We start from the raw sequence: 15624 nt of genomic DNA, 5'->3' as shown, positions 1-15624 counted from the left end.
TTATACATCCTTGACTGTAGCTACAGTTAGCTTGTTAGCTCAGTTAGCCGTGCAGCTAACCAGGCTACTAGGGGAGTGTCGGTATACACTGCTGAGCACAGAAGCTTTGGACCGCGGGGAGAAAGAGACTTACAGGCCAGCATGCTGACTTCAGGAGATTCTTCATCTCTGTAACACATAACACAGACTTCTATGACACAACATCAATATCTGAAATTCTTACACATTGCACCTTTAAAAATGATAGAAAGACGTGGCACAGTCAAACTTGAGATATCTAATATTTATTTTTTGATATGTTGCACTATACACGGAACTTTGAACACTGTTAAAATCTAAATGGAACCAGTTCACAATCATCATAATAAGCACCTGACAAATAAAAAGCATCCGTCTGCAGATGAATTACTTCCCATTCTTGAAAAATAAATTAAAAAAACGCACAACTGCAAATAAATAGCTTATCTGTTACAATGCATTACTTTAGACTCCCCAAGTGAGACGACATTGGCCAGAAGTAGTGCACTCAATAGGACCTGTGTGTGAATCTATTAGGATGTTAATGATAGAAATAAAAAAAGAAAAGAAATCAGCACCAGTCTATCACACAGTCAGTCCCTCAGTGTTAATGTTAACTGAACACAGCTACAGGTATCAGTGACATATTACCTGACCTCCTTCGTTCTACCTAATGCAAGTCATTTAATTATCTACACACATGGCACCGTATTTGCAAATGAAATGTTTTTTTTTTTTAAGCTTGTTTACTCGTGTGACTCAAATGCTGTAGAAACATTGAGGTTATATCAGATATATCAGTGACGAGAGAAGTTAATAGTCAGAAATAACATCTTGCTTTCTCTTTCCCAGTAGGTTTTAGTTCCATTTACTCTCCACATACGACACAAACATGTCCTTTCTTTACCACACGCTCTCTGAACAAGAAGACTCTCAAGAGATGCAGTCATTTGAAGTCTTACATTTCACACTGTATCACCATTCAGTGACTTACATAAGTTTTGCTGTATGGATTTTCATAAAAATGCAAAAGCTCAACAAAATAAGAAGCGCATCAGTAACGAAAGATAAACGCAAAGTTTCCCCAAAACACTGCGACATATCCACAGAGATAATCAAAAAGAGACTGTTGAGAGTCGGTGCACAGAGTATTTCAGAAGTGACTTCACATCTTTATCTGAAATCCTGTGTACAAAAGTCAACAGAATATTCTGAATGTTACCATGAGAGTGTAAAACGCACACATGCTTCAGGATCAGTGGCGGACTCAGGATGTCGCCCCGCCTGCTCCACCAGTGAGCGGGATCAAGTTTAAAGTTATTTTAAAGAATGAAGAATGCTTTTCAGGTGTCATACTAGTCAAAATATGCACGATCAGTGAGTATTTTACATTTTACAAACTCTCGTTGTTACTGTGTTTTTGGGAAACTCAGCCTGATCTTCCACTGTCATTTGTTGCGGAGCAGATTCACATTCCAGCCCAGTCACAAGGATAAAACGTTGGCAGTTAACGTTTCTGCAAACCACTGATTCACATTTGTACAAGTCATCAGCTGCATACCATATCACATCATGTTCACTGACTTTCACATTGGGAGGTGGAGGTAACGACAGTGGACTTAGTGGCGAGAAGGCTGCAAAGCCAGTAACGGCCGTTCGAGGCTGCGTTTCAACATTTCTAAGTGTGACATTGCTGGATATTTTTAAAGGGGACATTGGGATAATTTCCAGCTTTGTTTGGGTTGAACAAAGCAGGTATTTTAATAGTTTCCATAGTTTGCAGAAACGTACACTGCCAACATTTATTCTGGTGGTTGGGTTGCACTTGCAGGTGACTTTTTATGTCTGTAGAGCTCTACAGAGGTCTTCAGAGTGATGTAAACATGACAAATAAACAGTATTCTTTCAGTTACAGCGATCACTATTTCCTTTTTAACATCATGGAAAAACATCCATTGGCATGAAGCAGTGACAATACACAGCTGTGTCCGGTGCTACATATACAGTTCTCGTCCCAAAATCAGACAAATTGGCTATATTAAAACTCAAGGGGAATATGCACAAATGTACAGCCATACAAAACAAACACACTTACAACTAAACCTAAAAGAAAGGAAAGCTTTTTACACTTACCTCGGTTTGTATTAAAAAAAAGAAAAAAAAGAAATCCCCTTTCATTTCCATCCAGGCGATATGGAATCACTTTACAGACATTCTTCAGAACCAAAAGTGCACAACTTTCTATGTATCTGCACGTATTCAACGCCGTTTATCAATTCATGTATTCTTTTGTAGCCACATTCACTGGTGGTGACCGCCTTCGAGATCCACTTAAACATCCACTCATGTCGGGGACAAAAACAAAGAATTACACACCAACTCATGAACTGTTTCTCTATATCTACTGATATTACAGCAGGTGAACCTAAATGTGACTAACTTGATGTTGTTCAAAGCACGCCTCACATAATGTCTCATCGGCACAAGGATGTGATCAGGGGTCAGTAAAAACTGAGAAATTATCTGCACAGGCTGGTCATCAGGACACAGTGTTAACAGGCAACATGCAAAACTATTTGTTTTCAGCTTCTTTTAACTGAACGTGAAACAATCGAGCAGTACAACCTTGGTGTAACAGACAAACTTTAAATAAAAGGAAATCTTGGACATGAGATCTTAGTGTAAGCATTAGTGTTTTATCAGCAGCTGGATGGTTGAGCACTACTCTCGTGGACATATTTAGACACACACACGTCTTTTTCATGTTTGACACGTATACACAGGAAGATGAAGCAGACCGGCTGAAAGAAATGAGAGAGAGAAAACACATGGCCACTATAAAACCTCCAATCTCCTCTCGTCCATCGACCATCAATGACACACCAGCAGAAGAAGACTCCACGGATGATGCACTGATGTCACGGTAATGTCCCCTTGTCACCATTTCAGGTGTTTTGGTTGAATCGTTCCGTTTCTGCTCTTCCACCATGTCGCACAATCCTTCACGGTCCTTGTAAACCAAAAATATCCACAAGCATGAGATGGAAGTCAAATGAAGGAGAAGCAAAAGTAACATGTTTTCCTCAGAGGTAATGTTTCTGCCATCAGTCGAGTCCTTCGCTAAACCAACAATGCAGAAGTAAGATGCACAGATCCTACCATAGGAGGAACGTGCACGGATACTGTACATATTGACTCTTTTCTCAAGACTTGACCCATCTCCATTACTTATTTTAGCATTTAGAAACCCTTGTTTTCCCTTTGTGCCATTGCCAGCCGATAGTTCTTCCTCCCTGCTGCCACTCTGGTCGGTGGTTGGCCTCAGTGCAGGTGGCAGGCAGGAGATTTTTTTGGGGGGTGGGGGGTAAATGGTGCTACTGGATTTGACAGGCCGTGGAGGGAGCAGCCTGGCAGCACATGCAGGTGGGGTTGACCGCTTTTGGGGGGATCAGATCCAGGTCCTCGTCATCCGGGATCTCATCGAGCCGGTACCCGTCCTTCAGGAGCTGGATGTTCAGGTCCTGGTTGATCTGCTGTAGCAGCAAAGGAGAGGAGATCAGCATCAGCAGAAGCAGGAGCTTCAGGACAATTTCGACAAACTCTTGAGCTAGAAACGACCTTGTTAGTTAAATTAGTTATTACGTTGGATCTAAAAATATTATTAAAAGTGTTCAAGAACATGGTGATCCAAATCAATCAAATTTTACAGAAACAAAAAAAACAGGAAAATGGAGTACAGTCAGGTTATTGGTGGAGATGGAGTGAGGTAAGAAGCAAAAACAAACTCTAAGAGGAAGGAAGGAACAGGAATTTGGATGAGAATTATGGATAAATATTTACACAAGACTGTGACTGTGAATGGGTGGACATATACCTGGTGCGGGTGGTGTGACAATGGAACTGGGTGTTCGGGTGGTGATGATTGTGGATTCACCAAATGACGCTGTGAAACAGTATAATGTGTGTATAGATACCTGGTCCCTCAGACATCTCACCTCGGCTGAGGAGTATCCTGATGAGGAGTATCTGGACATGTCGAAGTCATCGTCACTGAAAGACAGAAGACATCAGCAGTTAGACACGACAGTCTCAAACGGGGAGGGTCGAAGTAAAAGTAACAGACGGTGGATGAGCAATGTACTGTTGTCTGCACACTTTTAGAAATGGGTTTGAGTTTGTGTGGGGATGTTCCGAACGACTAATATCCCAGATGTTTAAGAAAAGTTTAAAGGTGCACTATGTAGTTTTAGGAAAGAAATTTGAACTCAGAAAGTTAACATTTGCAATCTTAATGAGGCGATAATACAAACTCTGAAATATGTGTTTGATATCTTTACATAAAACATCTGTGACACAACAGTTAGCCAGCGTTGCTAACATAAGCAACGGATGCTCATCATGAGGACATGACATTTCAGTGCTCATTGAATATGTACATTTATAAAATAATATAATAACCATTATAAGTTTAACTGACCACTATTTCAGGTGCAGACTAGTGAGGCTATCAACGTTCAACCAACTGGAAGACTAATCGCGCACATGCCAAAACTGAAATATCCTGACTTTTAGATCAACGGTCAAATGTAAAAAAAAAAAAAAAAAAAAAAAAAAAAATGCTGGATCCTACATTTCCCATAATGCCCCCTGAGATTTTTTTTGTTCTACGCTTCCTGCCTGGTAAACACCCACGTCTTTCAAACTCTGTGGTCCCAGTGTGCAGAATGCATCGAGGTAAAGGTGCAATATGAAGGATATTTAGTTTAACACATTCAACAATGAAGTAAAATTATCACAAGAATTTGAAGACATTACAGTTATGATGCTGTGTTGCAGAGATAGCTACTGAAGTTAGCATGCTAACCAGCTAGTGATAATTGATAGTAAACAACATATAGACTTCTCTGGTGCTCTGAGCTCCCAGTACAAGCAGAGTCAGCTAATAGGACGACAAGATGAATGGGTAACCGAGCTAATGAGCTAATGGCCGATACAGTTAGCAGCAGTCATCGGTCACTCTGATGGTATCAGCCTATACTCCTCATGCAATTTTAAAAAGTTCCAGTATTAGTTAGAGGTTGTATCTCTTATTTGATGTCACAGATTAGTAAACATGAAGTGGTGACACTTCCAAGGATTTGATTTGATTTCATATTCTAACCCACAGAGACAATCTGCTGCGACTGCCTGTAATAATGAGGCTGGATGAACAGACATACTGTAGCGCATATTAAATAACAAACGGTACGCTGACAACCTTTTCCACACAAAATCTGATCCAAGGAGTGGTAATATCATGCTAATGCTAGCAAGCTAACAGGCTTTTTTCCCCCTCCAAATGAGTAATCTGCCTTTTCACACACTGTACACAGACAGAACAGAGCGACAGTGTGCTGAAGCTGTGCACGTGAATCTAAAATGTGGACAACGAACAAAGAGCGTCATGTGTTTTGTCATGAGTCAGAAAGCTTGTCAGAGGGTGTGTATGATGCAATACATGCAATGAGCTCGGATTGGCTTCCAGTGTGCTCATTTCACATGAGAGTGTTTTCCCCCCATGTCGCGGCGTACAGAGGGCACAAAGGCTGGGGACTCATCTGTGACAAATACAGACCTGCTGGTACGGGGTGGAAGCGTGCACGCCCTCTGAGCTGCTTTTCCCCGTCCAAATCCTCACCCCCATATCCTCTAATCCTGCGCCCTGGGAGAGGCTTTGCCCCTTTTTAGGATCCCTTCTGTTAAGAACTCTCTCAAGTTACTCTATGGATTAATGTACCATCATGACAGAGTGAGACCTACAAAAACTAAAAGTTAGCATTTTTTCCCCTTTTTTTTCGCTCCTTTTAGGTCAGCCTGTCATGTTTGCTCTTCTAGCTGTGTCGTATTTTAGCGCTATAGAACTTCATATGAAGAAACTGAAGATAGTACATACCTGTCAGTGTCCAGTGCCACAAGGGGCTTCTCATCTGGGCTCTGGTCTAAAGAGGAGTAGCCTTTGTTTGGCACCACCAACCTAAAGATGAGCACAGAAAACAAGACAAAACACAAGGAAAACACACACAGGAGACAAAACTTGAAAAAGTGTTCAGCACCCACAAACATATTTCAGAACATTTTACGTCATGGAGGAAGTGAAATAATGAGATGTAAAACAGCCTCACACAAAATAGGATGATTGTCCCGAGTATGGCGCTCTCCCTACAGGCCACAAAGAAAACAAAAATTGGGGCTAATCTGTAGCAGTCAGACTGCAGGCGTTGCCAGATTATCTTCCCCCCTCAGAGACTCGGGGTCCAGACCAGTCGGTAGCCTTTCTTACATTTCCACTAATCCACTGGGGAGTGGGATTAGACAGATGAGCCAGTTGTCAATACTGTGGGTTGCATTGGCTTTAGTTTCAGCACGCTGACTCTTTTATCAGCATTCACACTCACAAAAACATCCAATTCCCTCTCCTCTAAACAGCCTTGTTGTCTGTGTGGCTGTAATATTAGGAAGTCTGATGGCGTCCCGAGCAGGCTGGCAGTGAAGAACGCATTCAGTAGCGGGACGACATTGAAAGTGGAGTAGAGGTTACAGAGACATACTGCGCGAGATGCTAATCGAGGGAGAGTTTAACATCTGTGCTTGTGCTGGACATCATAACTGAGAAACAAACAGGCAGTGGAAGCTGTTACCTTGTCCTGGCATTCTTCTTGGGTTGTTGATTGACAGGACTTCCCACGGTGCCATTCTTCACTGATCCCTTCCTGGCAAGGTCCCTCTGTTTCTCTGGGAAAACACAGGATGTGAGCTCATCGATAAATGCATCAATAAATGTCAACGTCATGACCACCAATTGTAGATTTATAGGTTTTTGTTTCTTCAAAAAAGACTTCTAGTTATTTGTTATACCAGTGCTTTACAGTATACAGCCGGCATAGAAGTGAAAGTGACTTAAATATGGCCTCTGATGGTGGTGATGGTTGGAAATTCTTGTGTTGTTGCAGCATTTAGTCAGTGAGTCTTCATTAGCAAATACATACATGGACAAAAACCATGAAAATATGGTGTTTTCTTACAATAGGGATTATACAGTCGAATGCTAATCTCTTGGCCCTTTCACACTGGACAAAAAAACATTAATACCCGCTAACATCTGGCTTTTGTCTGCAATGTCAGTGTATATAATCTGCATTTACTCCCGCAGCAACTGACTCTGCAGTAGTCACGGGTATGTATCGGCTCCGGCTTCGATCGGCTGTGATGAAAACACAACATCCAGGTGAACACGCTAATATTTGCCTCTCTTCAGGCGCGATGCTTTGACGTCTGTTGAAGTTTATGCCGTTGGCTTGTTAATACTTTTCCATCCGTCTCTGTTCAAGCAGCACTTTAACATCCTTAAGTCGTTGCTGAGTTTGAAAAAGAGACTGTAATGAAATATATTAAGAAGTATCCGCCGTTAGTGGCATCAGTGCTTGTCAGCTGCTTGATCAGTACTGCACATGTGCGACTCTCAACAGAGATGAGAAAGAAGTGAGATGTCTCACTCCTTGGCAACTTTTGTTCTCAGCTCCGGAAAAAAAAAATAGTGTGTCTAATTCAGAATTTAGTTCAGATGCAGTCGTGATGACAAACATGACACACAAGGTGAAAAAAAGAAGAGGGAGGCAAACTCGTCTCCTGGCAATGCACGGTAATTTTGGTGCAATGTGATTTTTGAGAGCGTACACATGGCAAGAAAACCTTCTGGATTTCTCAGATGGTGGAAAGTGGACTGTACTTCAGTAAAATTTGGAGGTACTTGTACTTGAGTTTCGGCTTTTTGAGCATTATCTCTGTTCTCTCTCGACATGTAGCACCACTTTCAAATATATTTCTGTCTTTCTTCGGCATAGACCGATCAGTTTTATGCAAGGGCCATCCTTTCAGTGGTGAAATACTTCTTTAATGAAAGATCTGAGTACTTCCTCCACCACTGGTGCTACTGAGATCTGAGTTCATCTTGAGACCGTTAGTTTCTATTTAAATATGCTTTTGAGGAAGTAATTCTTTGGAAAAACTGAACATTATTTATATATTGACTGCTGAGTTTCAGGAAACAGTATTTTCCAGCAGGCTTTTTAAAAACGGAGCCGATAGGACTACATAAAAATGAGGAATCCTGAGTGCGACAAAGGCTTTCTCAGCGCTGTGGCGGCACAATAAAGGAGGCAGCTCAGAAATGTTCCGACACCTCTGACAGTAGAGATAAACTGCAATGCTGGAGAATATTATTTCACTGACGTACAACACCCCTAGTGAATATCATACCGTGCTGGCTATGAACTGATGCTGAACAGACTCTGCTGATCTTGACCTTGTATGGTGGAGTTCAGTAAACACTGCCCACTGTGGTCGCCTGTGACACGTTTATTGTACGTGCTAAATGCATCAAATGCATAGGGGCTTTCCATTATGTGCTTCTGCTTCCTGTTAAAGTTTAATAATAGAGGGTGAAGTGAAGTATGACACGTATTGATGTAGTGTGTTGATTGTTGATACCTATTTGGACTTGCAGGGGTGAGGGCTTGTAGTTCATGGCCACAGTCTCTCCCTTGGTGTCAGGGTCCGCCTCGGAGGTGGAGGAAGCTGCTGGGTCCTAGGAAAACAATGCCACAGTGTAGAGCGTTTTAGCTTTGATACAACCAAATAACAACATTCACAGCATGTGATATTACTTTAGTACAATCTCATACGTATCCCGTCTCTTCATAGATAATCCTTGTTGTGTCACTGCTGCAGTGTTTGCTAATTCACTAGCTGACAGGGATTAAACTTGGACCCAAGCTGTTTTATGGTAATACACTTCCAAATTAACTTGTACTATACTGCCATTGGGAACCTGGAAAAAAGCAGTCCTGAGGGCACAATCAACTCGGCACCGAGAGCAACCCACTGAGCTATCACCGGGCAAACACAGGCCGGAAAATCTGCTCTTTTTCACAACCTGCTTGTGTCCAATACCCTGGCGAGATTTCCCAAGCCTGTATGTGCGACTATAGCCGCCTGGTTTTGCAGCATCAATAGGCTGCCTATGTCACCGGCTCTGTCTCTTTTATGTGTGAGCAGTGACGGCATGGGGAGGAGGCCGTGGGAGAACAGAGGGGGTTGCTGTTGGAGCCACGGTTTCCCCAGATTGAGAGTGGGGAGCTGGGCCCGCGCTTGGCCTGCTTCTGCTGACAGAGCTCCACATTATGTTGATCCTACAGGCCTCCCCTTGTTGCACTCTGAGGGACTCCACGGGCCACATGTGGACGAAAGCGACCACCAGGAGTTTGGCTTCCCATAACTCTGTATTCTCTGCGGAGAAATGGCTGCTATATTTAAAAGGATCCTCCAAAGAGTTAAATAACTGGAGCTGAAACATTGAACTTTACAGCTAAAGCTGAAAGTTCAAATAGGCAGCTTCTTTTTTCACTGAGATACAGGATGCTACTTGTAATAATATCTTTTAATAATGTAAAATAATTCTGAGAATCAAGGTGTGGAATATCTATGAGACATATAACAGGCCTAGGCATGTTTATACTTCATTAAAACTTGATAAAAGCTGCGTGAAGGGATTACAAAATAAATAGGTCTAGACACAGGTATGCCTGAATCTGTTTTCATTGAACCGCTTTCATGGTATTATTGTGAACTACTATAAGAATTTAGGCCAATTCCAGGAAACCAATTGAGCTTATCCAATCTCACAGGAGCTTATGAATAATTCATGAGTATGTAGCAGGGACAGTGCGGAGCTTATTTTGCATATCGCTTTTCATGTCACACATTAAAAAACAAGCTGCCAACAACACTATTTGGTAAAATAGCAGAGTGAAGCACAACATGTTTAGATGCATGTCTTGTTACAAGCAAAATCCAGGACTGCACAATATATTATTATTATTATATCGTTATCGTGATATGCAACTTAACATTGTCTTAGATTTAGGATATTGTTATATATCACGATATAGTGTAAGTTTTGTCTTTTCCTGGTTTTAAAGGCTCCACTAACCATATTCACCCAGCGGCCATTTTCTTTTGACATCACGCTCAAGGTGGGAAGTTCGACTGTAGTACTGCTGTGTTGCAGATAAACGTAGGGAATCTGACAAATCAGTATCATTTCACTGTTTCCAGATTGATCAGCAACTGAAAAAGACCATAGATAGTGAAAATCTGGAGGGTCATCGTGCCATTCTTCAACATTAAACAGCTTCTGTTAGACGACAGCTAATGTTAGCATTCAACCACTCCAAAGCTAACATTACTGTTTGATAGTGTTACACGATACGATAGGAAATAAATTAGCTCTAAAATATCAACCCATATATCTTGTACACATTCATTTACACCTGGAAGTGAAACGCACTGGGTGTAATCCAATGGTGACGTTAGCTAGGAAGTGGGTGAAAGCTAACGTTAGCTAATGGGTTATCAAATAAGTAGTTAGGGTCAAAATAAGGCCCAATTTCCCCCCAGATTTTCATTGTCTAATAACATTTCAGTTTCTACTCAACCGGTAAGTGATGAAATTATAAAGATTTGTCAGATTATTATGAGGCATTATCCCAGAATTCAAGCTTCCCACCGCCAGGAAAATGGCCGCCGTGTGAATAGGGTCGATTACAGTAAAGTGATGGGATTTACCGAACTTAAAGTGAAACTCTCGCCAAAAAGCAACCGAGGCTTTATTTATGATTGGGTATGAGTCAAACCTTCACGTACAAGCACACTCATGACCAAAGAGGCACTTTTAAGATTTACCGTAGTTTCGTTTTGGGGCAAGCTCATTTTGAACGGGAGTACATAGGGCATACCACGACGGCATCAAAATGTCTATTTTTAGACCACTAAGAAGGCTCCACACATCATGAAACTTTACTGGTAGCATCACCAGGGTCTCTACTCATGACACGAGCAGTAAGAACATTGTTTGTGTACACAAAGTGTGTGAAAAAGACGGTTTTGAACTACTTACGCTTAGCTACTGGGACTCCGGCGCGCCGCCGCCATTCCAGGCAAAAAGTGTCGATCTCCGAGTGCGGCCATCATGACGGAGAGTAACGGTGGGACGCTCCTCGGGCTTATTTCCAGATGAATTCGCGGATAATTCGTTGTTCTGTCGTTAGTCAAAAGCAACAACATGGACGTCAGTGTTGCTTTTGACTAACATGATGGCCGCACTCGGAGATCGACACTTTTTGCCTGGAATGGCGGCGGCGCGCCGGAGTCCCAGTAGCTAAGCGTAAGTAGTTCAAAACCGTCTTTTTCACACACTTTGTGTACACAAACAATGTTCTTACTGCTCGTGTCATGAGTAGAGACCCTGGTGATGCTACCAGTAAAGTTTCATGATGTGTGGAGCCTTCTTAGTGGTCTAAAAATAGACATTTTGATGCCGTCGTGGTATGCCCTATGTACTCCCGTTCAAAATGAGCTTGCCCCAAAACGAAACTACGGTAAATCTTAAAAGTGCCTCTTTGGTCATGAGTGTGCTTGTACGTGAAGGTTTGACTCATACCCAATCATAAATAAAGCCTCGGTTGCTTTTTGGCGAGAGTTTCACTTTAAAAGACTGTTCTGCTTGTTCTCATACTTGACTGATGATTATCTATCGAAAATCTCCTTGTATTAATATTTTGTGAAGGTATCATTAGTCAACCCTACAATATTGTCGGGATATCGAAGTATTGGGTCAAAAACATTGTGCTATAGGATTTTGTCACCCAGTCATCCTGTAGCATTTATGAAGTGCTTTTGACAAGATTTCAAAATATCAAGATACGCTTATATAGATAGTGTATATCATGTATCGTGATACAGCCTAAAAATAATGCAAAAATATTTTAAGTTTATTTCTATCACCCAGCCCTGGTTTATTATTTCTATCAGAGCAGAAGGCTAACTCTGTCTTGTGATAGACAAGTTACCATTTTCCATTTCCCAACTAATTTGTCATTCATGTCGGTGGTCCAATATGGCCGAACACACATTCAATGGATCCAACAGTCTCATCCTCATCTGGTGATGAAGCACTGTTCACTCAGCTGGAATAATTAATGACAGCTGCAACAGTGAATTCATTACATACACTAGCAGGAGCAATGACAGCACAGTGTGCAGATGAGGTATTCCCGCTGTAACAGGCACAAACATGAGCTCTCTCTGTTCTGCGACAGGCCCGTCCCTTGGATCACTGGGCTAACCCGTTGGATTTTTTTCTTGTTTATCATTCTTGTTTTTCACACTTCCCATCCGCTACAGGAAGATACTGTGATGAAGTAGGGACATATTGTCTGTCAAAGACATCCCTTTGAACGTTTTTCAGCAGAGCTGGCTGTGAATAATGAAAGGGATTTTGTATTAAGCTGTCTATGACAGAATCGGCTGCCACTTCTCAAACATAAGACAGCATATTCACTGATGGCTAGTAGCGGGGAGCCCACGATAAACAAGTTAAAACTCCTTTTAACGAAAAGGACATTTTATTATCAGTGTAAAGTTTGGCCCCAAGAAATGCTGGCAAAAGTTCCCACACCTAAATACATTACAAAAAATGTATATATGACCTGCTAGATTATTATTCCCTTACTTTGATGAGTAGTCAGTCACAACTAGAGCTTCAACCATTAGTCGATTAGCTGATAAGACTTTCAAATTGCCAACTATTTTGATAATGGGTCTTTGGGTTTTGGACTGTTGGTTGTACAGAAGAAGGAATCTGAAGACATCACTTTGGCATTTTTCAAATCGTTTGACATTTTATAGACTAAACGATTAATTGATCAGTCGTAAAATAAAAATCTGCAGATTAGTTGATAATAAAAATAGTCATCAGTTAACAACAGCTATCTGAGGTGGGCCTATATTTCCATGTAAATATATACGAGTGCTGACAGCCCCTAACAAATGACTAGACCTGACCTGTGACACTTGGCGGTGACACATTGATTTTGATGTATTAAAGTAAAACATGGCCAGTGGCCCTGACCTTCAACATGCACTCACGTACACCTACACTCACCCATGGTCTCCCTCACATACACAGACAAACACACACAAATGTGTACACACACACATATATAAATGAAATGACCTCTTAGTTTCATCAGCCTGTCCTCCTGTTAGTGACTCCTTTACTGCCTCTGATGATGAAGAGCCACAAGGTTGCTGACACAGCACAGACACCAAGCGATTGGTGGGATTATACATCATGGCCTCCCACTGGCCAATAGCAGTGTGGACTGATACATCAGGTGACCATTAAAACAGTTGCATGCTATCCTTATGACAATGGCAACTGGGCTGGCCTGCAGTCTAATATGTTGTGAGGCAATCTGTCATAAAAGCAATCGTCTTCAAAGGCCCCAAACTTCATATGAAGGTTAATTAGAAATAATTGACATGTTTAAATTTCAATCTAGAGCCTGAAACATCCAACTGATAAGAGACAAACACGTCTACATAAAGCTGCTTAATTTGTGTGAAATTCATTCTGAACAAGGAGGCAGGTGCCGAGTGCATTCATGCGGTTTAGGAATCACAATGAAGTTATTAGCATTAAAATGCACAGCCATGTGCGCCACAGCAACTGTGATCCTGACACAATCAGGTATGGCATAAATACAAAGTGAGGGAGGCAGGAACTGCAAACGATAGGAGGAAGATAATTACACGAGGTGATAAAGAATAAAATATACAATTTTAGAACCGAAGCTGACCACTGCAGACACAACCCAAGTATCTCTGATCCAGAAGTATAAAGGAAAATCTCACTGGATGAAACATGAGAGCATCAAATCTTCATAGGGAGAGGCAATTGCTGCTGCATAATAAAGCAGACTTTCTGTACCAGAGAAAGTATGTTCTTTCTGTGATTTCTGCTGGAGTTTAGCCTCAGGGGGAGCAGGCCCGGGGAAGCACGGGTGTGATAATGAACGTAAGAAGTTGGAGCTGTGCTTTTGCCTAAAAAGCCCCAGAGGCAAACACTTAAAAAAGGGACAGCTGTTTGAGACTGCTTTGTTTGAAGTGTGGAGAAAGAAAGCCGGCAAATCAGAATCAATAGTCATGAGCTGTGTTATCACCTCCAGAGGAAACGTATGGAATAAGAGCAAGCGGATCGGTTGCTTATTGGTGGCCATGACTTATCATTTTGGATCTCGTCCCATGTGCAGGTTGGGCCTGTATTATAATGGCATTATAACACAGAGAAATGTATGTCATAAACAGTGCGATGGAGAATAGAGCACAGAAAACATTAATGTCATGATGATTGGCTACTGTATTCTAATTTCACTAGCAGATCTGACACTGTGATCAATCATGGGAGGAGGAGGAGAGACTATTACTATGGGCCTGCTCGGGCTAGTCCTCATCAGGGTTGCAGTCTGCAGTGTCGGTTTTGGACAGAGCTCCTATTCACATGTAGGCTCACAGCTCACAGCTCACACTGCCATTCAGACCCAAATAACACGTCACCAAATGACGAGATGTAAAAACAGTGGGCCGTGTCAGCTATTGATGTAAACAAGCGCATACAGACGTGGATTTAAACAGAAATCGTGATTCTAGTCAAGTGCGTAGTTTATTCATTTGATAGGAGAAAGTGTAGGCTCGTTTAATTATTTACTCGTGATATGTATTATTAATGTAAGCATTCTATAGAGGGAGATCCACCGCTGGCTGCCTGTCCTTTCATCTATAGAAAATCAATTTACACCCCATCCCAAAGCTCCAGTTTGTGCCGCAGCTGTAGATTGCTATCGGCTAGCTCTCACGCGCAGATTATGTGACACAGCTGTCGCGATAACCCGCAAACACGAGATAAAGAAATAAAAATAAAACAGTGTTGTCGTTTGCTACAAAGGATCCATTTGCATAATATGTGTTTTTGTTCTGTCCTCTCTTACCAAAGGCTGTGTCTCTCCGTTGACTGGAGGTACTTGGAACCGGTCGATCTCTTCCATCATTTTGGCAAAGCGTTACAGAAACGACGCAGCAGAGCGAAGACAAACGATGACTTGTGTCTTAACTGTCCCGGTTTATGATGCTCGATTGTCGGGATCCTTCGTTTTTCAGCATGATAGCAGTTCGTTTTCCTCCATCCTGACAGAGGTGACTCGACAGCAAAACAGCAGTACCGCCCCACTTCCGGGTCTATTAAATATTCATGACAAGTCCGTCCAATCACAGAGGAGATCATATTGAAATGCGTAGTGAAGCAAATTCATGTACTGACGGTGAATTTAAATATTTGATTGACGTATTTATCCAAGCCTGTACTTAAAAACTGAATTATTTTTTATCCCACCCTTGCTTCCATATATTTGTGTCCGCCCTCATGTGTTTATGTCTTAATATTTTCAGGAAAAACATAGCCACCCTTTCTGCCTTCAGCAATGCAATGTAGCATAGCGTTTTCCCTCCTAGCTTTCTGTTTTAATTAGCTTCCTTGGGCAGGAAAGCTGTCGTTCAACAACAGTGACGGTGGCTTTCAAAACATATAAAATGTCCTCATGATGTGATTCAATTAAAGTGTGTTTGCTAATATACAGTAATGACAAACTGGAAAACAAAAAAACAGACGTGAGC

The 15624-nt window shown here is 41.7% G+C and overlaps 1 protein-coding gene across 2 annotated transcripts; it reads right to left on the bottom strand.

Moving 5' to 3' along the window:
- Positions 1–268: 268 nt before the first annotated feature.
- On the bottom strand, positions 269–15202 carry fam219aa (family with sequence similarity 219 member Aa). 2 transcript variants are annotated; one of them, XM_084348175.1, is made up of 6 exons: positions 14943–15202; positions 8545–8641; positions 6696–6789; positions 5951–6031; positions 3993–4068; positions 269–3551 (listed from the first exon to the last, which is right to left on the bottom strand). In XM_084348175.1, the coding sequence occupies exons 1-6, from the start codon at positions 15000–15002 to the stop codon at positions 3393–3395; spliced, it is 567 nt and encodes a 188-aa protein (XP_084204301.1). In that variant the 5' UTR covers positions 15003–15202; the 3' UTR covers positions 269–3392. The 2 variants fall into 2 exon arrangements, with proteins under 2 accessions (XP_084204301.1, XP_084204302.1); XM_084348176.1 differs by having other exon boundaries at positions 4014–4068; positions 14943–15200.
- Between the last annotated feature and the right edge of the window lie 422 nt (positions 15203–15624).

The sequence above is a fragment of the Pagrus pagrus genome (assembly GCF_965226575.1).
Source record: "Pagrus pagrus genome assembly, chromosome: 3".
NCBI lineage: Eukaryota > Metazoa > Chordata > Actinopteri > Spariformes > Sparidae > Pagrus > Pagrus pagrus.
This window is presented reverse-complemented; position numbering and strand designations above follow the sequence as displayed.

Bases quoted from the DNA above. Each gene is read 5' to 3' on its own strand.
- fam219aa (XM_084348175.1), bottom strand. From the start codon at position 15,002: ATGATGGAAGAGATCGACCGGTTCCAAGTACCTCCAGTCAACGGAGAG. The intron at 8,642-14,942 runs GTAAGAGAGGAC...TTGTTTTCCTAG, and splicing joins ACGGAGAGACACAGCCTTTG to GACCCAGCAGCTTCCTCCAC. The intron at 6,790-8,544 runs GTATCAACAATC...GTGTTTTCCCAG, and splicing joins ACCCCTGCAAGTCCAAATAG to AGAAACAGAGGGACCTTGCC.